This window comes from Budorcas taxicolor, chromosome 15 (genome assembly GCF_023091745.1).
Source record: "Budorcas taxicolor isolate Tak-1 chromosome 15, Takin1.1, whole genome shotgun sequence".
In the NCBI taxonomy this organism is placed as follows: Eukaryota; Metazoa; Chordata; class Mammalia; order Artiodactyla; family Bovidae; genus Budorcas; species Budorcas taxicolor.
This window is the reverse complement of record NC_068924.1, coordinates 42,855,458-42,875,893: the sequence shown is the minus strand read 5'-3', so window position 1 is coordinate 42,875,893 and position 20,436 is coordinate 42,855,458. Positions and strand designations below refer to the sequence as shown.

Here is a 20,436-nt window from a genome sequence, read left to right as displayed (position 1 = left end):
ACCCAGAGGTCAGAACACTGCTCTGAACATGTCAGAGGCAAAGAATGGAATGATCCAGGTCTCAGGTAAGGAAAAGCTGTACAGAGAATGTTCTTACCCTCTTTTCAAACTTCCTCCCATCCCCATCCGTCCACTGCTCACTCCTCTGCTGGACAATGCAGGCACAGAGGGCCTATCTTCCCCAAGTATCGGGGACACAAAAAGCCCAATGCAGAGGACCACAGCACAGAGAAACACACAGAGAACAAAGCAAGGTCCCTGTCCTGCCTGCCCAGACTGCCATCACCATGCCAGAGAAGTGTGGGATTCAGCAGACCTGTGAGGTTCTACCTAGACAGTTTATACAGTTCTTCACACAGATAATTCACCAACCCAGGAGCCAGAGAGGGAAGCCTATCCTCAAATACGGTCTAGATGAATAAACCTGCTCAAGGCCACAATATATAACATAACAAGTTGCCAAATAAAAGGCTCTAAAAGGTTCTGTCTGGAAACTGAAAGAGCCGTAAGCTTTGATGGTCCTAGAGCAGAAGGGGCCTGAAGGACAGTACATATTCAGACAGGGGTTGCAGAAGGAGGACAGGGTATAAAAGCCAGTTTAGCTAGAGTTGAGAGCTCGGGGAAGTAAACAGTTAGCAAGAGACTGAAAAGTCTGGCTAGGGTAAAATGAAAGTGAAAGTGAAGTCGCTCAGTCGTGTCCGACTCTTCGTGACCCCACAGACTGCAGCCTACCAGGCTCCTCCGTCCATGGGATTTTCCAGGCAATAGTACTGGAGTGGGTTGCCATTGCCTTCTCCGTAAAATGAAGGCAGGCCTAAATATTCAGGCTAAAGAGATTGCAATCTGCCCTACAAGTAATAGTTTTCTTAGAGATAAAGGGAAAGACATGACCAACTTCAAGAAATTTAAATTCAGCACAGCTGAAGGGTGAAAGTGGCATGAAAGTGAAACCCAGGGAGTGGCAATAAATAAGGAGACAGATGGAACAGCAGCTAAGGACCTGAAATGTGTATGTGGGAGGTAAAGCTAAGCAAGGGGTCACACGGACTCAAAACCAGGAACCTAAGTAGGGAAAATGCATACAAGGAAAGGTGTATGGTTCCCACCTCCAAAGAAAGCAAATTTTATTTTATTTTATTTTTTGTATAGCAGAGTTTTACTAAAGTATTAAAAAGGGACAGAGAAAGCTTCTGACATAGACATCACAAGGGGGCAGAGAAAGCCCCCCCTCGCTAGTCTATGCAAGGAAGTTACATACTTTTAAAAATTAGTTATAAATCAAAAGAATGTCTCAAGTTTGTAAAGATCTTACTAGACCTACTCCCATAATTTATATTTTAAGATAACAGGATCAGCCAGGTTTCAGGAAGGAGAAACTGTCCTCAATCAGGATACATTGTTGTTATATAAACCTTAGAAGAGAAGTCGCTCAGTCCTGTCCGACTCTCGTGATCCCATGAACTGTAACCCACCAGGCTCCTCGGTCCACGGGATTTTCCAGGCATGAATACTGGAGTGGGTCACCATTTCCTTCTCCAGGGGATCTTCCCGACCCAGGGATCGAACCTGGGTCTCCCGCATTGTAGGCAGACGCTTTACTGTCCAAGCTACCAGGAGGAGTTTAAACTGAATTGTTTGTTGTGTAATCATCAGTTCCTGGCTTAAAGGAAAAACTGTTTTATGTAACTAAGACTAATGAATGTAGAGAAAAATAAAAAGGAAAAAGATGTTTGTCCTTTCCTTCTCCCTGAGAATTTCAGACCCCATCTCTGCTTTGAGAGCCACAGACCCCCTTCTCCTCCTCCGGTACCCTGGACTTCTTATCAACCCGCCTAGGAATTGACTCTCTCACCCCTTCTCCTTTTACCTTCCATCTTTCCCAACATCAGTTTCTCTTTTATTTTTTAATTTATACTTTAATATAAATTTATTTATTTTAATTGGAGGCTAATTACTTTACAATATTGTATTGGTTTTGCCATATATCAACATGAATCTGCCACAGGTGTACATGTGTTCCCCATCCTGAACCCCCTCCCACCTCCTTCCCCATACCATCCCTCTGGGTCATCCCAGTGCACCAGCCCCGAGCATCCTGTATCATGCATCGAACCTGGACTGGCGATTCATTTCACATGATATTATACATGTTTCAATGCCATTCTCTCAAATCATCCCACTCTCGCCCTCTCCCATAGAGTCCATAAGTCTGTTCTATACATCTCTGTCTCTTTTGCTGCAGAGAAAGCAAATTTTAATAAGTGGCAAACAAATAACGATAATGATAATACACCCCACCTGTGGTTTAAAAAAAAAAGGAATGAACAAGTACTGTAACAAATGCTATGGGTGCCTGGGGAGGAATGGACCAGGTCGCTGGGGTGTCTGGGCAGACCCCAGCAAAGAAAACTTGTGACTAGGCCCTGAAAGAGCTTAACACATCCTGAGAAGTATGAGGGGTCTAAAGTGGCTGGAGCTGTAAGCAAACTGACAAGAAAGATGAGAGGGATAGGATGGAGGAGTAGGTAGGTTTTGATGAAGTATCTCTTTCTCTCTCCCTATACCCCACCCAAAATGCTGTCTGTGGCAGCAAAACTCTCCTCATTTTCTAGTCACTGAAGTAGCACAGGGGTCAGAATATCATGTGAGAAGTTACTATGTAGTAAATGAATTCTGAGCTGTCGTCCTCTAACAGGGCCACAGTTTAAAAAAAACAAAATTAGCCTCCTCACCAAGGTCTGGGCCCTGTCTGCTCCTGCCTAGACCTTTAAGTTTACAGGCCCTAGACCCATCTACTGCCCTGGACTCTATCATAAAGTTCCTGGACTGCGGCCCCTTTCAGCTACCTCTGTACCCTGTCCTCCTGCCAACCTGGAGCCATCTCCTAACCGACAATGCCCACACCACCCCACAGGAATCTCTCCTGTCCTGTCAGACCCCAGTGCCCACACAGCCACAGATTTTTCTAGGACACACAACTGGCCTCCAGACACTGGTATGCAACTGACTCCCTTCCAAACTCCAGGCTTAAATGTTCATTTGTTTTCTTTTAGTTGTCTCCCAATCTTCAAATTTTATTCCTATACCTTTTCATCCTTAAAGGGAATCAAATTCAAGCACTTTAAGAACTGCTATTTCATAACCTCTCAAAATGAGCTCCCTAACCTATCAAGCTTTTGAAACTAGCCTCTTGTTGTGGTTTAAACATACAATAAAGTCTTAAAAAAAAAATAACAGTTTCACTTTAAATAAAAACAGATTCTACAGTTTTAATCAATTCACTTACATAAAATTTCTGCTTCTCTGCTTTATCATCAAGGTCTGCTTCTCTGCTTTATCATCAACAAGCAAGTCACATAATAAAGGATACCATTAAAAGATGCTCAAGGAAATGGCAAAAAGAAAAATCCCCAATAGATTTGCTGATGATGAAAGAATCAAAAGTATTACATATAGGAGAAGACTCAGAGCAGGGGGACAGCCGCCTTCTCCCTCCTGCTCTAGTAATCTGGGTACAGAATGAATGCAAACATAAAATCAAGAGAAGAGAACTGTAGGGTTAGTGGTTCTAGGAGCGAGGAAAAGCGAGAACTTAGCTACTTTGGGCTAGCCCTAGGCTCAGGAGAGAACAAAAAAGGTAAGCGGATATATTAGAAGTTTCTTTTCAATTCTCCAATCCTTTCCCCCTGAAGACAAGAGAGAGACCAATAAAACATCCTATGCCCAGGAAGTATGCAGGTCATTTGAGTGCCACAAAGAGAGGAGGACCCCCAAAACTCTGAGGTACTCAATGAGGATTCCATTCTTCTCACTACCTCTGCAAGAAAGCTATTTGGGGAGGTGAGAGATGCAGGTTGAGAAGATAGGAAGAATAGATAACAGATAATAATAGAATTATCTTCTACAGATAAAGAAGGAGAAGAAGAAATGCTGCATCACAAAAATCACCCAAACAAGAAAATCCTCCCATCTTCTTTATGGGAACTGACCCAGGGTAGAACTCAACAAGAGCTCTCTGGCTGACCAGCGGCTGAAGGAGCCAGAATAGACCACAGGAGGTCCCATAAAAGGAACCAACAGCCAAAAGGGAGGACCAGTGCTTCCAGTAGTGGTTGTGGCTTAGTCTGAAGAATCCAGGCCTTCAGAACTCAGTTCAGAGAGCACCCAGTCAACTGCTTATGTCTGAATGTTCCTACTAAAACAAGCATGCTGTGTTGAGCACTGCCAAGAGAGTTATTATTCAACAACAGGAAAACAGAAAACATATTTTTCAGTGTAGTACACAATAGTGTTCTACACAGAAAGGAATAAAGAAAAAGAAGAAAGGCTACAAAACCTTCCCATGCAATTTGAGTTTAGCTGAATTCAGCAGTAATGATACACCACATACTCTCCTTTCCCATGGGTTTCCAATCCCTCCCACCACTCTCAGGAGCTGGTTATACTCCAAGTGGAATGGCCTTACTTGGTGAGCTCATGGTCTGAGAGAAGCTGCTTCAGGTGTCTGGAAAGTAACTTTTTTTCCATGGACAGACGCACCCACGCTCTGGCTTTTCCCACATCAGTCTTGATTTCTCCAATGTTCTGGATGTGCCTGAAGGACAAATGGGGAAAGCGAAGTGGAGGGTGGGGTGGGAAATGAACTCACTACCAACACCTCCCCTATAATGCCAAAGGAAGCCTGGTGAGGCAGTCCCACCCTGTCCTGAGAGACTCCATCTCTCTTGTTCTCAAAATCCTGAGCTTCTATGAAGCTTTGAAGGATAGGCTCACCATAATTTAGGGGGTTGGTGAGGAAGACAGTACAGCTTTCAAAAAGCAAGGCTAACCCCAGAGCTCTTAGGCCTTGAAACACCCTGATATAATTCTCCAAAAATCTATGGAAACACAACTGCTTGTACAGCTCTACAAATGCATCATGAAACACAGGACCATTGAGAAGGCTTCCTGGTTAAATGAGAGGCTGTAGAAGCCCAGGTCACTGAGACTCTGCTATTTAAAGTGGACTCCTAAGCAGCAACTGAAAACAGAATTCGAGTGGCTAATCACAAATGAGCCCAGACTGACCTCATATCCTGAATGAGAGAGATTCTCAGGGGAGACATGACGGAGCTGGCATCAGACTTCCTCCGTTCTGAATCAAGAAATATTCCTAGGAAAAAAAAAAAGTTGCTTAAATCCAAAGAGATCTGACTACCAAAATAGCTAAGTACTCTTTTTATCTCAAATCACAAATTTCTACAGAAAAAAAGCTGGTTACTTTGAAAACACTTTAATCAATCATTTCATGAACATTAAGTACCTATCAGGTACCAGATTTTATACTTTTATGCATGCTGTATCACTTAATTCTCTAACAACTTATAAGATAGCCATGGACAGTATCACAGAGGAGAAAACTAAAATTCAGAGAGGTGAGCTGCTTTGCCCCCAGTCAGCAAGCAGCAAAGTTGGGACTGGAAGGAACACAGATCCTCTGGCTCCTAATCCAACATGTTCTCATCATAATCCTTGGAAGCAGTGGTTCCGCTCAGAGCTATACTCATGTCCTACTCCTGCCTCAAAATGGACTACAAAAAGGGGATGTGTAAGGAATGCTTAGGACTTCTAGACACAATTCCTGTATATCCCCATGTCTGGCCCCATGTTTAAAATTAGTATCCTCATCATTCAGCTGCTGAGACTCTGTGGCTACACTTTATCCCTTGGCAATAACTTCCATGGCTTTCCTAAGAAGATTTTGTTCTCATACCCAGAAAGTGGACTCAAAAACTCCTTATGAGGTTACTCAGGGAGCTTTTGAATCTGATTTTTTGCAAACTATTGATATTTTCCCCACGTGCAGTGACTGCTTGTTGAGATCAACTATTTCAAGGGCAAAGACAATACACATTGAGTTGATGACTACCTTTTCACCTTCACTTAAACTGATTTTTACCATTAGGACAAGAACATTTAAGAAAAGTAAACAAACTCCCTGGCAGAGAGAGGAGAGTGAGGGATGGTATGAAGAGGAGATGCTGCCAAGAAGAAAAGGAAGAAGGGAGACAGTCCTGGAAAAGACACTGTACGAGGTTATAAAGAACAGCAGACCAGGAGACGAGAGGCCTGACTCCTGATCTGGCCTCTTCTATCAATTCACTGTATGATCTTAAGTAAATTCAGTTCCTCTCTGGATCCCAGTTTCTGTCTCTTGTAAAATAAGGGGACTGGACTAGACGATTTCTGGGGTCCTTGCCAACTTTGAAATTTTTAAAAATAGAAACAGAAAGCAACTTCAAGGGATCATGCACAGCAGGCCTGGACTTTGAGAAGTTCCAAGGCAGGACACTGACAAACAGGCTCTCTTAATTGATGGGAAATCATCTCAACGCTCATCTCAGAGAAATAAAACAAAAGAGTCTGAAAACACTTGCTCCAAACACAGGACATCAGTGTCAATCCAAATTCATTTAAAATCCAAATTTATTCTAAGGGTGGCCTCTTGCTGATATAAATCTTCTATCTCACTCATTAAAAGTGTATAGAAACACATAATAAAAGCAAACCCCACGGCCTTGGCATGCTCTGTGGTCCAGAGAGCCCTGTGGCTTAAACACTACAGAGTGAAGGCTTCATTGATGTGGAACAGTCTGCTAAAGAGGATCACTTCAGTGGGGAATGGGAAAGTGAATGGAGGAAGCTTGCCCAGTGGTGCTAAGACCATCTTACCTGAGGTACTGAGGCTTCCTGATGTGAGTTTTCTCTGCCGGTTTTCCTGATAATGTAACAGGTGGGACCACAAGGCTGATTTCCCCTGGAACCAATGCAAAGGAGAAACATCTATCAGTTTAGATTTCTAAGGGTAAGTCATCTAGTGAGCAAAGTCAGAGATAATTTTAACATACAGATGTGGGCTTTTGCTAAAAAGTATCTGTCCTATTTTTTATCTCAATATATGCCCAGATGCATATATCCCCTACCTAAAATTAAGGAGAAATACAAAGAATGGAAGGGAACAGAGAAAAGAAATGGTCCCCCACTGGGAACAGGAAGGACATGGGTCAAAAAAAGAGCTTGAGAATGGACCAGTGCATAAGAAAGAAAAAAGCAAATAACCTATCAATCTCTAAATGGTCTATTGGTTGAAAGTCAGCTTGGGTAGTGCATCATGGCTTTTGCAGAGGAACAGATACCCAGCCTACAAGGTTCTATAACAGCTCCCAAATTTCCTAAAATAGTTAAAAGCATTCCTGCCCTCTGCAGCCTAGGGAGAGTACATCATCACAAGGATAAGGATTTACTGTGGAAGATATTTTGAAGAAGCCTGCAGAAGAGGCAGCTGGTACTTAACTACATATCTAAGATATACTACTGTCAACACAGCAGAACCTTGGCACTTGAAAATGTAAAAGCTGCAGCTTAAACTGTTGGAGACATGTAGTAGTTTGTCATTTTCAGTTCAGTTCAGCCACTCAGTCATGTCCGACTCTTTGCGACCCCATGAACTGCAGCACACCAGGCCTCCCTGTCTATCAACAACTCCCAGAGTTTACTCAAACTAATGTCCATCAAGTCAGTGATGCCATCCAACCATTTCATCCTCTGTTGTCCCTCTCTCCTCCTGCCCTCAATCTTTCCCAGCATCAGGGTCTTTTCCAATGAGTCAGCTCTTTGCATCAGGTGGCCAAAGTATTGGTGCCTCAGCTTCAGCATTAGTCCTTCCAATGAATATTCAAGGTTGATTTCTTTTAGGATTGACAGATTTTATCTTCCTGCTGTCCGAGGGTCTCTCAAGAGTCTTCTCCAACATCACAGTTCAAAAGTATCAATTCTTCGGCACTCAGCTTTCTTTTTAGTCCAACTCTCACATCCATACATGACTACTGGAAAAACCAAAGCTTTGACTAGATGGACCTTTGTTAGCAAAGTAGTGTCTCTGCTTTTTAGCACGCTGTCTAGGTTGGTCATAACTTTCCTTCCAAGGAGTAACTGTCTTTTAATTTCATGGCTGCAGTCACCATCTGCAGTGATTCTCGAGCCCCAAAAAATAACGTCTGCCACTGTTTCCACTGTTTCTCCATCTGTTTGCAATGAAGTGATGGGACCAGATGCTATGATCTTAGTTTTCTGAATGTTGAGCTTTAAGCCAACTTTTTCACTCTCCTCTTTCTCTTCCATCAAGAGGCTCTTTATTTCTTCTTCACTTTCTGCTGTAAGAGTGGTGTCATCTGCATATCTGAGGTTATTGATATTTCTCCTGGCAATCTTGATTCCAGCTTGTGCTTCATTCAGCCCAGCGTTTCTCATGATGTACTTCTGCATATTAGTTAAATAAACAGGGTGACAATACACAGCCTTGACGTACTCCTTTTCCTATTTGGAACCAGTCTGTTGTTCCATGTCCAGTTCTAACTGTTGCTTCCTGACCTGCATACAGGTGTCTCAAGAGGCAGGTCAGGTGGTCTGGTATTCCCATCTCCTGAAGAATTTTCCACAGTTCGTGGTCGAAAGCTTTGGCATAGTCAAATAAAGCAGAAATAGATGTTTTTCTGGAACTCTCTTGTTTTTTTGATGATCCAGCGGACGTTGGCAATTTGATCTCTGGTTCCTCTGCCTTTTCTAAAACCAGCTTGAACATCTGGAAGTTCATAGTTCATGTATTGTTGAAGCCTGGCTTGGAGAATTTTGAGCATTTCGTAACTAGGCTGTGAGATGAGTGCAACTGTATGGTAGTTTGAGCATTCTTTGGCATTGCCATTTTGGGGGACTGGAATGAAAACTGACCTTTTTCAGTCCTGTGGACACTGCTGTGTTTTTCAAATTTGCTGGCATATTGAGTGCAGCACTTTCACAGCTTCATCTTGTTCGTAGTGATGCTTCCTAAGGCCCACCTGACTTCACATTACAGGATGTCTGGCTCTAGGTAAGTGATCACACCATCGTGATTATCTGGGTCATGAAGATCTTTTTTGTTCAGTTCTTCTGTATATTCTTGCCAACTCTTCTTAATATCTTCTGCTTCTGTTAGGACCATACCATTTCTGCCCTTTATTGTGCCCATCTTTGCATGAAATGTTCCCCTGGTATCTCTAATTTTCTTGAAGAGATCTCTAGTCTTTCCCATTCCATTGTTTTCCTCTATTTCTTTGCACTGATCACTGAGAAAGGCTTTCGTCTCTCTCCCTCCTATTCTTTGGAACACTGCATTCAAATGGGTATATCTTTCCTTTTCTCCATTGCTTTTCAATTCTCTTCTTGTCACAGCTATTTGTAAGGCCTCCTCAGACAGCCATTTTGCTTTTTTGCATTTCTTTTATTTGGGGATTCCTGTTCTCCTGTATAATGTCACAAACTTCCGGCCATAGTTCATCAGGCACTCTATCAGATCGAGTCCCTTAAATCTATTTGTCACTTCCACTGTATAATCGTAAGGGATTTAAGTCATACCTGAATGGTCTAGTGGTTTTCCCTACTTTCTTCAATTTAAGTTGGAATCTGGCAATAAGGAGTTCATGATCTGAGCCACAGTCAGATCCTGGTCTTGTTTCTGCTGACTGTATAGAGCTTCTCCATCTTTGGCTGCAAAGAATATAATCAATCTGATTTCAGTGTTGACCATCTGATGGTGTCCATGTGTAGAGTCTTCTCTAGTGTTGTTGGAAGAGGGTGTTTGCTATGACCAGTGCATTCTCTTGGCAAAACTCTGTTAGCCTTTGCCCTACTTCATTCCGTACTCCAAGGCCAAATTTGCCTGTTACTCGAGGTGTTTCTTGACTTCCTACTTTACCATTTTGCATTTTACCAAGACACAAATCTGGATAACATTTTCAAGCCTGGTGTTAAGGGAGCAATTTGCCTATAAAGTAAGTGAGCCCAGCTGGCCACCTAGCAACTGCTTTGTATCCTTAGTCTAGTCATCCTTCTGTACATAGAGACCCTTGTCTCTATGTTAACTTGTTACAGGATTAAAACTTTTACTTCAGATTCATGATAAATATTCTCACATAGCAGATATAATATAAATGTAGTAGAATTTTAATAGTAGGATTTATTATGTTCATTTTACAAGTGATTTAGTTCTATATTTTACAAGAGTAATAATGACAGAAACTATCATGTCTTGACATTTTCTATGAACTAAGCACTATGTTAAAAGTTTAAAATACAATATTTTATTTAATGCTTCCAACAATCCTATAATGTAGGTACATTTATCCTCATTTTCTTTAGAAAAGAACAAACTGAGAATCAACTAAGTAACTTGTAAAAGATCATATAACTAGTAAGTATTGTGATGCAAGTTTAAGTACAGCTAATATTAGAACCATTACTGTTAATAATGATGCTATACAAATGGAGCTTCTGGAAGAGAACATTTAGCTTCTGAAGCTGTATTTTCTGAAGAAAATTTTACATTTGGGAATGAATTTGGGGAATTAAGTCTCAAGATTTTTCCCATGAGAATATGGAAGATCTGTTTTATTTTTATCCACCAATTGATCTGATTGGGGGGGGGGCAGAATCAAGCATTTGAATGGGAAAAACCCCCCATCTACAGATCAGCAAGCTGTTGACATGAACTTTCTGTAGGTTTGGATTTCCTACAAGATTTAACCAACTTAAAACCCAACAACCTTAATGGCAGTTTTTTAAAAAACACACAACTAGAAAAGACCATTTTTTAAATTCACTGAAATACGAAATGTTTGAGAAAACAGATGTTCAACAAAATCAATGAGACTTAAAACTCTTATACTGTTACGAACTGGTTTATTAAGACTATAAAGTAAAAGACAGTATGAGAGCTCAAAATATTCATGGTCTTTGATTTAGTTAATTTAACTTCTAGAAACCCATATATCCATCCATTTACTAAAACCACTATTAACTCCTGAAAAAGCAGAGACTGCCTTATGCATCACTGTATCCCCTAAATCTAAGCAGACTCAGGAGGCAGCCTCCTTTAACACAACTGTCTGGATGTGACACAGAAATGCAGCTGGTCACCAGAGTCCTCACATGTAATGATGCCAAAGGGCTAAAGGCAAGAGCAACTCCAGCCACAGTGCCAGGACACCCAGGCGCTCAGTGATTGCAAGGGGGCTGACTGTGGCTTCAAGATTCAATATAGCCCAGCTACCCATTTGGGAATGTGGCCAAACAATATATAGCACCAGATTCTCCAAGAATGTCACACACATGAAAGATGAGAAACAACCCCTTTTCACTGATCAGTCCTGAAATGACAGCAGTTACTAAATCAGTATGAAAAAACCAAACCTCAGAAAAATATACTAAAGGAAGTCCACATCCTTGGAAATGTCACCAGAAGCCAAAGAGAGTGGTGAGGTTAACACAGGTTCTTACGAGGACCTGCTGTTGGCAGCCTTTCAGGCAGGCAGCTGGTAACAAACTGAGACTAGCAGCAAACACTGCGGTTTGTGTTCTCTTTGACTTTCTAAGCAGGTAAGTAGTTGTTCAACAAGGTGCCCCCAGAGGGGACTGAGACGATCACTCTTTGAGAGTTGGGTACATTATTGAGGGGACCAGGGAGCCAGGTTATAATCCCTGGACTGAAACATAACTGAAGAACTTCTCATCAGGAGAGAAAAGTGGTCTAAACGAAGGTTAACAAAATGGAGACCTAAGGAGAACACACTGTAGGTATTCAATCCCAGCTGAACATGTGTCCCTGCCAGAAGGCACGGATCTTCAATTCCTCTGTGACACTGTCAGTGCTTCACATTTAGAGCTCCGAAATCAGAACTCAGAACAAAATGGAAGCTCAATTGAAAAGCTCCCACTATTCTGTACTGGTTTCTCACCAGTAAGTAGCCTCTGTCTATCCAGACTGAGGGGGAGCAAATGGGCTCCAAACAAAATTCCCCAGGCTGTGGGAATTCCTAAAGGATATGGTTGCAAAGCCTCAGAGGACAAGTTTAAGACACCTGTGATGATATGGTATTACTATTTTTTAATAACTAATTCCCTAAAGACTTTTATGGAGAATAAGAAGTTTGGGGGCTGGGGCGGGGGGGGGGCATATATTTTACTTAAAAACTGAAAGGGCTCAACTATATAACCAGGCTTGCTAAACTTAAAAGAAATGATAAAATGATCATATATAGTCTACTCATTTATTACAGAGAAAAGGAAAGAAACATAAATCCATCACATGGAACCTGGCATAATAAGAGTTATTATATGTTGCATACCTACCACATGCCAGGTACTTTTTTTTAACCATATCTAATTATCATAACAACCCTGAAAGCTAGGTTTTATTAACTCTGTAGTACAGATAAGGAAGACGAAACTCAGAAATTGCAAGTCACTTAAAGTTACCAAGAGGAGCTAGGATTAAAAACCAGGTCTTTCTGATTTCAATGCCTATAGTGTTGCTGCTCAGGAGAAGGCAATGGCAACCCACTCCAGTACTCTATCCCATGGGTGGAGGAGCCTGGTAGGCTACAGTCCATGGGGTCGCAAAAAGTCGGACACGACTGAGCGACTTCACTTTCATGCCTTGGAGAAGGAAATGGCAACCCACTCCAGTCTTCTTGCCTGGAGAATCCCAGGGACGGGGGAGCCTGGTGGGCTGCCGTCTCTGGGGTCACACAGAATCGGACACGACTGAAGTGACTTAGCAGCAGCAGCAGCAGCAGCAGCAGTGTTGCTGCTCTACTACAAAACTCTCAACATTTTAGGGATGTGATACACAATTACTAACATTTTTAAAAGCTTATAATCACAGTGCTGTTCTTAATACTGATAAATCAGAAATAACTTAGATAACCAATAATAAAGGATTGATTTAAGTACTGCACATGTATACAGTGAAAACAGTCATTAAAACTGAACTTTTAGAAGAAGAATAACCACCAACATTTTTAGAGAACCTCCCAGTTTTAACAGGCTCTGAACTTAGTGCTTCACTCAAATTATCTTTTCAAATCTTCATAACAGTCCTATGGAGGTATGTTCTTTTACAATTCCATCATGGACACGAGGAAAGAGAATGTTACAGAAGCTAGGTACCGTGCTCAGTTTCACAGACTGAAAGTAGGAATTAAACCCAGGACTATCTGATTTATAGTCTCAGCTCTTATACTGTCACCTAAATTAGTTAAGAACATGGAGAAGACATTCTGAGGCAAGAAAAAACAAGTTCCAAAATATTATGTACAGGATGATCCTATTTGAATTGAAAAAAAAAAAAATTTTGAGACATAATTCATATTACCATAAAATTCACACTTATTAGGTGTACAATTTTCTGTACCAAAAAAAAATCAATTCCAAGTCTCACTCCACAAGCACCACATGACATTCTTCAAAGCCAGCCAGCTGGAAAAGTGGCGAAACTAGTATGCAAAAACAGGAAGACAGTCTGCTCAAAGGGAGAGGCCAGACTTCATTACCTGTTTCACCTGTAGCCCATGACTCCAAATCCTTTCCAGTAGGTCACAAAGACTGGCAATCAAGGTGTTCTCTTCCACCCCCGTGATATTCACTTCCCCATGTCCTAGTTCCACAGCCTCTCGCCCCATCTTCTCCACCAGCATCCTCTTGGTCTATAAGAAATCAGTCAGTAAGATTAGATACCCACATTAGCCAGATCCCATTCAACTAGACAGGCTTGTGCCCACCTGCCAGGTACATCTGTTGGGTTGAGAGGAAGACCCACAGGTAAAGAGTGTATTTACTTTTCACCATATCGGTCAGGTTATATATTAAAGTGCCTTCTTTAAAGAAGATAAAAACACAGAAATCACTGACCGTGGACATGTGATTTCATCACTCAGGATTCAGTTTTTTTACTTATGAGATGAAAAGAGTTGATTAAAACCCTTTGGTCATGCTCATCTCAGACATTCTCTGATTCTCATTGCCTAACTGACCTTTTAAACAAATTTTTAAAAGCATTTAATCCTAGAAATATATCTGAAGTAGCTGCCAAGGGGATAAAAAGTTAAGAAGTAATTTACTTTTAGGTAAAAAAATTTTCATGCACTCACTGTAAAACAAAAACCATGCTATATAATGGTTTCATTACTATGTGCCAGGCACTGTACTAAGTATAACATTATCTCAGTTAAGCCAAATAGCTCTGTAAGAAGATATTATTTTAAGTAGTAGCAGATCTGGTCTTTGAATCTAAAGCTGCTTGAATATTGAATCCAAGTTCTTAAGGAAGATTTAATTGTGTTATAATGTGTGACATATAAAAATCTAAGCAAGGAAAAAATCACCCCATACTCTACCTTGCAGAAGCAACAACTCTTAACACTTTGGCATATTTCTTTTCCAGTGCTACTATTTTTAACATTTTTATTGTGAAATATATCTCATATACATACACATATATGTGTTTATGTGAGTGTATACTATTAAACTAACTTGACCTGAGGTTAAGAAAAACAACAATGCCCATCTATACCTTTGAAGAACCCTACGTGCCTTCTCCAATCACCTTCCCACTCTAGAAGTGATCACTGTCCTGACTTGTACAATAAAACTACAGAAAAACAAGGAAATGATTAACAATGTAGTTTATTTTCTTTTCTTTTTCATTCAACTTTATGTCTATGAAATTCATCCACACTAAACAGATCCGTTGTGCAATTTAAAATATGTTAAGGTGATAAATCTCATGCTGCGTAAGCACACACACACAAAAAACTGCAAAAGAATATAAGGAAATTTTTGGAAGTGACAGACATCCTGATTGTGCTAGTGGTATCACCAGTGTATGCATATGGATATATGTATACCTATGGCCAATATGTGTTGCTATATGGCAGAAACCAATATTGTAAAGCAATTATTCTCCATTAAAAAAATTTTTTTTAATTTTTAAATCACCTATAGATACCTCCAAAAATAAAAAATGATTAAGACGTATACATAAATGTGTGTCATTTTTAATATATCAATTACATCTCAATAAAGTACCTTTAAAAAAATTACTATTCCTGTAGAATGGCAAAAAACAGCAACAAACTGAATAACATACTTTGGTCTGACACACAGTAGGCACTCAGTGAATTCTTTTGTTTGTAGACACATGAGATCAGCGTTATCAGTAAATTAGAGAGGCAAAAATATCTGCATATGTGTAAAATGAATCTGTTGACAATTTAACTACATTAAAACTAATGATTTTAAGTAACACAAGATATCTAAAATTAAAAACTACCACTGTCTCTCAGTTTTAAAGAATACATATTAAATTTTTATCAAGCAAACTATGCTTGCTCTCAATCAATGTTACATTTTATGGAAAACAAATACATCTAATTCCAAGTTAACAGGACCTTAACACTAGTACTATCTCAATGTTATATTAACAATATTTTAAAAATCAAGAGCAGAATGGTCAGAGCTAAGCCTTGGTCTCGCCTTGGCTGCCAAGGAAAATACACATTCAAAAGAGTCCACAGCTCACCTTGTTGCGGCATTCCTTCAGCAGACCTTCCACAAACTTCCAGTTGGTCTGGGCAATCACTGACGGGGAGAGGTTGGACAGTTTGGGCTGGCGGATGGTGCTGCCCATATTCCTGGCTTCCTGGATGTACTTCTAAAGCAAAAGGAAAAATCAAAGACTTTGTGCCCATGCATACAAATCACAGGCAACCAGTACAGATGGGTGCCTGAAGAGGGCACTACCACCCTGCACTATCTTACTGCCTCATTCTCAGGCTCAGGACAAAGTTTGAAAAGCAACACTTGTATCTTAGGGAAAACTAAGAGAACAGGGTGAACTAATTCTTTTTCTGAGGTAAAGCACTCCTTGAGTGCTGGAATTATCTTGGCTTTAATGATACAAAAGGTAAAAAACACACAGCTGCAACACGTATGAGTGTGCAAACTCCTATGCGTGGACAAACCAACTATAATCTCAGAGTACTATTGAGAAAAATCATTTTCCCCACCAAGTTGGGAGGAATTTAATCCCTCTGCTCATATCAAAGATATCCATCTTTGCTAAACTGTTGTAAAGTTGTCTCAGACTTTTTGTGACCCCGTGGACTGCAGCACGCCAAGCTCCCCTGTTCTTCACTATCTCCTGGAGTTTGCTCAGATTCATACCCATTGAGTCAGTGACGCTAATCATCTCATCATCTGCCACTCCCTTTACCTTTTACCTTTAATCTTTCCCAGCATCATTGTCTTTTCTAATGAGTCCACTTTTCGCATCAAGTGGTCAAAGCAGTGGAGCTTCAGCATGAGTCCTTCCAATGAATATTCAGGGCTGACTTCCTTTACGATTGACTGGTCTGATCTCCTAGCTGTCCAAGGGACTCTCAAGAGTCTGCTCCAGCACCACCATTTGAAAGCATCAATTCTTCAACACTGAGCCTTCCTTATGGTCCAACACTCACATTCGTACACTACTACTGGAAAAACCACAGCTTTGACTAGACAGACCTTTGTTGGCAAAGTGATGTCTCTGATTTTTAATATGCTATCTAGGTTTGTCATAGCTTTTCTTCCAAGGAGTCAGCATCTTTTAATTTCATGGCTACAATCACCATCTGCAGTGATTTGGGAGCCCAAGAAAATAAAATCTGTCACTGCTTCCACTTTTTCCCCATCTATTTGCCATAAAGTGATAGGACCAGATACCATGATCTTAGTTTTTTAAATGTTGAGTTTTAAGCCAGCTTTTTCACTCTCCTCTTTCACTTTCATCAAGAAGCTCTTTAGTGCCTCTTCACTTTCTGCCATTATAGTAGTATCATTTGCATATCTGAGGTTGCTGGTATTTCTCCTGGCAATCTTGATTCCAGCTTGTGATTCACCCAGTCCGGCATCTCGCATGAGTGCACACTCAAAACAACTGCATTTTCTGCTTTTCTATAATTTGCTGGTGATTCCCCACATGCTGTGTTTTAACACAGAACCCACATCAATGCAACAAACTGTACGCTGACACCTTCTCGGTACCCCCGTTTCACAACCAACATTTGTACCCAACTTCTTTCTTGCCCATGTTTATTCCAGAAGTACAGTTCTGTCCATTCTAGTTTCTGGCCCCTCCTTCTGCCCCGACTATCAACCCTCAAGATTAGGCTTCAATGACTATCACCTGCACTACTGCTATCTGCTTTCTAACTCGCTAGCTTCCTCCAGTACCTCTTGCTTCCAAAATATTCTGCCCACAGTCTCCTTTACACAATCCACCACCACACTTTGGGTCCTGCCATCTCCTCTACTTGCAATGCTCATCTCTGTTCCTAACAATCCTATCACCCTTAAGACTAAAACAGATGCTAGTTCCTCTAAGCAGTCTTGTGTGAGATTATCCCAGACAGAATGGAACTCTATTTTCTCTAATCAGTAATCAAACACTGGCATGCCTCCCATACAGCTCTTTCAAAAAACTCTTCTACTAAAGACAGCTGCATACCTACCTTTGCCCCCTTAATAAACTGGCATTCCCTGAGGACAAGGCTATCTCCTTGTTATTTTTATATTTCAAAGTGTTTACTAAGTGATTTTGACCAAGAAAACGTGCTCAATAAACCTTGCTGAAAGAAATATTATGGAGGTTAGGTAGAAGACCTAGAGGAGAACTTTAAAAATAACACCCACACCCTACACCCATTATGCCATCCTCACAAAAACACTAAGTGCAACTGTACCCTATAAACCAGCAGTTAAAAATTCATGACCATACTTTGCAATTTTAATTTATTCATTTAAAAAACAGCAAAAGCAAAATATTTTCCCATCCACTGAGGTGCTAGACACATATGAAAATAATATGCTTTATTTTGTATAATATGCTTGACTTTGTATAAAATGCAAACTGCAGGGTCTTTTCTTAAAGAGAAGTTGCTGAAATAGGTTTCTGAAGCTTAAGCTCCATTTTCACAACTTCACTGCAACTCAGTAAGGCAGGGTCTGCAACTTGAGGTTTATAACTAGAAACTTTACAGGGAACAAGTTATAGCAGTGCTGAGAAACTCTGCTTACAAGCAATGAGGACTCAGGTCAACTGAAGAATCCTCAATCCCCAGGCACCTGATAAAAATATTCCCTTGGCTCCTCTGAGAAAAAAGTCAAGATTACCTGTTTTAAATTAAGATGAAGAAAACAAATAGGTAAAAAAGGCTTCTCCTCCCCATGTTCAGAGATTCACAGCATTAACCCAAGTTCAGCTTTTCCTCCATCTCACAAATTAATTTCTATCAAACCAGACACATACAAAAGCCTCAAGAATTTTCAAAGTAATTTTTCCAAGTTGTAGAATCTTACCTCCTGATGTTCCTGTCACCCCTACCACTCTCCCTACACCTGGGAGAGAGTGAGTATCATGCACGAGTGACTACTGAAACAACAGTGAAAGGCTTTCTTCCAAGTACTGGGAGCATCACTAAACACAAGTGCAAGTCTGGCTCAGGGAGAGGATGCATGTGGTTAGCGGCTGCTGCCACTTGTGAACCACTGTACATCCTAGATTTGTCACAAGCCAGGCCCATATCAGGTATCAGGAACTCACTCATTATTAACCCATCCCTGTGGGAAGGATGTTTGAATCAGATCAGAAACCAAGGACGTAAAGAGAAGCAGGGTACAGCACGGTAACAGGGTCGTTTCTTATCATTCAAGGTGTCTTACCTCTCTCTGGTCATTGTCTAAACGCAGGTGTTCTGTGTGCTGCTTCTGCCGGTCTTTACGCCTCCACTGGGCAGGAGCATTCCTTTTTGTCCACCTGACAGAATCAAAGCAGACAATTAAGAATATTCTGCTAAGAAAGTAAGGTCAACTTACAGGAGAAAACTTAAACATCTAGGGACCAATGGGAAGCTACCAAGAAGTCACCAGAGGTAGCTCAAACCTTGATATAAGGGCAGGTTAAAGATCAGTGACTGGGCAATAAAGAGATATCTTTCCAAGGAACCAAGACGTTCTCTCTCTTGAAACATCTACAGAAACTTCACTTACAGATCCAAAACTATTTTCACTCATCTCTGCCTGGCCTTCGATAAACTTATCTCCAAAAGTTAACGAAGAAAAAACAATTCTGCTAAGTTACTGAGTTTCAGGTCAGACTCCAATTATTTCAACCACCACTTACTCTACTCCACCACTTACAGTGCTAGCTAGGTGCTGTGCGGGCCCAGTTATGAGATTTGCAGATGATTTCAACCCATCTGCAGTCTGGCCTTTTACAGGTCCTGATACATGGAGCTATCCCAATTTGCACAGTGGAGACGGGAGCTGATGATGCTCTGTCACCTGTTTCCTTGTTTAAACAAGTGAACAATCTGGACAGTTTGTATCTTCTCCACATTTGCTTTACAAAAGTCAAGGTCTTCTGGAAATGACAGTCTAGGTTCAGATACTATATTACCACTGTGGGGAATCTCTGGGGTTGACTCACTTGTTGCTGGCTGGCCCAGTGGAAAGCACGTCAGACTGTAGCTTAGGGAAGAAGCCTGGTTCATACTTCCCTTGTCCAATCTTCATGTCAAGTAAATGGGGGTGAATTGCAGTATGATCAATTTTTGCCAGTCGCAGCTCAATTGCTTTCTCTGGATAAGAATGAAAAAAAAGTCCAGTACTTTAAAAAATGTATCAAATTCTGGGCCATAAAATAAGTCTCAATAAATCTGAAATAACTTGATTCAGACAAAGTTAAGTCCTGTGACCAACAACAATCATTAATACCTTAAAACTAATAACACATTTCTAAATAAACCAGGAGTCAAAAGGCAAATCAAAAAAGGAAATAAAGTATTTTGAGCTAAATAAAAAGGAAAACATAAGATACCAAAATTTGTGGAACTTCATTCTTTAAAAAAGAATTTCCAAGATCCCCTCTAAATGTCACGTTTTAAAGAATCTCTAAAAAGTCGCCATTAGCTATGTTTTTACCATTTTCCAATCACACTGATTCAAGAAACTGAGATGTCCATGCAGAATGAGATGATGTAGCTGAGCTACTCTAGGCTAGAAATCTGAAGCCAGCAGGAAGAACCCTGAACAAGCATTATTGGATTATATATCTCAGGAATATACCAATGGCATTACTCCTGGGAACAGAGTGTGTAGTTGCGTGGAGGGTCTTTGATACTCATTTTTCTGAAAGGAGTCACAGAAACAAGGGTTAGTTAGCTCTCTTTCCATATCCCAAACCCCACATTCTAACAAGACCACAAGAATTCATGTCCTGGCCACAAATGAGGCCAGTGTAATTCATATCAGTATTTGGTATTCAACAAATGGATTACAGATGGGCTGAGAACTGACTGCCTCAACCTCTGGGTAGGAGAAGGTCTCAAGTCACTACAGCCTCTCATTTCAGTCTCTAGTATAAGCAGACTCCTCCCTTTAGCCCCACAATGTTACGTTAAGTTGCTTCAGTTGTGTCTGACTCTTTGTGACTCTATGGACTATAGCTTGCCAGGCTCCTCTGTCCATGAGATTCTCCAGGCAACACCA

The 20,436-nt window shown here is 40.8% G+C and overlaps 1 protein-coding gene across 3 annotated transcripts in view; it reads right to left on the bottom strand.

The window, feature by feature from the left end:
• Positions 1 to 20,436, bottom strand: part of DENND5A (DENN domain containing 5A) — a 94,076-nt gene that overhangs the window by 7,757 nt on the left and 65,883 nt on the right. For all 3 annotated transcript variants that reach the window (XM_052652354.1, XM_052652356.1, XM_052652355.1), the window contains 7 exons: positions 19,376 to 19,526; positions 18,610 to 18,703; positions 15,431 to 15,562; positions 13,404 to 13,556; positions 6,712 to 6,796; positions 5,068 to 5,152; positions 4,466 to 4,594 (listed from right to left, as the gene is read on the bottom strand). In XM_052652354.1, coding sequence (XP_052508314.1) covers positions 4,466 to 4,594; positions 5,068 to 5,152; positions 6,712 to 6,796; positions 13,404 to 13,556; positions 15,431 to 15,562; positions 18,610 to 18,703; positions 19,376 to 19,526 — 829 coding nt within the window. The remainder of the gene's footprint in view (positions 1 to 4,465; positions 4,595 to 5,067; positions 5,153 to 6,711; positions 6,797 to 13,403; positions 13,557 to 15,430; positions 15,563 to 18,609; positions 18,704 to 19,375; positions 19,527 to 20,436) is intronic.